The sequence below is a fragment of the Nestor notabilis genome, unplaced genomic scaffold (assembly GCF_000696875.1).
Source record: "Nestor notabilis isolate BGI_N333 unplaced genomic scaffold, ASM69687v1 scaffold24669, whole genome shotgun sequence".
NCBI lineage: Eukaryota > Metazoa > Chordata > Aves > Psittaciformes > Psittacidae > Nestor > Nestor notabilis.
The window spans coordinates 7,648-7,948 of record NW_009942707.1 but is presented as its reverse complement, the minus strand read 5'-3'; the positions used below and the strand labels follow the sequence as shown (position 1 = coordinate 7,948).

The following is a 301-nucleotide window of genomic DNA, read 5'->3' as shown; positions in this document are numbered from 1 at the left end:
CCGACTTGGAAGAGGAGGAGGAGGAGGAAGAGGTGGTGGTGGTGGTGCTGGTGCTGGAATCCTTGGTCTTTCTCTTGCCTTCCCCGTAGCCCTTCACCTCCGTCAGCAGTTCCTGAGTTTGTTCCAGTTTCAGTGCAACCAGTTCCTGCAGCCGGGACAACTGCTCTGGTTCTGCTGAGCCAAAGGGAGCCTCCAGCCCCCTCCTCGGCACCCGCTGGGTGGCAGAGTCCCTTCGAGACAGGATTTCTTCCATGGAGGCACATTTATTCTTCTCGGAGCGCGCGAGCTTTTTGGGGACCTG

At 58.5% G+C, this 301-nt stretch overlaps 1 protein-coding gene across 1 annotated transcript in view; it reads right to left on the bottom strand.

The window, feature by feature from the left end:
• Window positions 1-4: 4 nt before the first annotated feature.
• Window positions 5-301, bottom strand: part of PLEKHO1 (pleckstrin homology domain containing, family O member 1) — a gene marked incomplete at both ends in the record, with an annotated part of 3,141 nt that continues 2,844 nt past the window's right edge. The window contains 1 exon segment of the mRNA XM_010021532.1: window positions 5-301. This exon segment is cut by the window's right edge and continues 49 nt beyond it. Within this exon segment, the coding sequence (XP_010019834.1) occupies window positions 5-301 (297 nt within the window).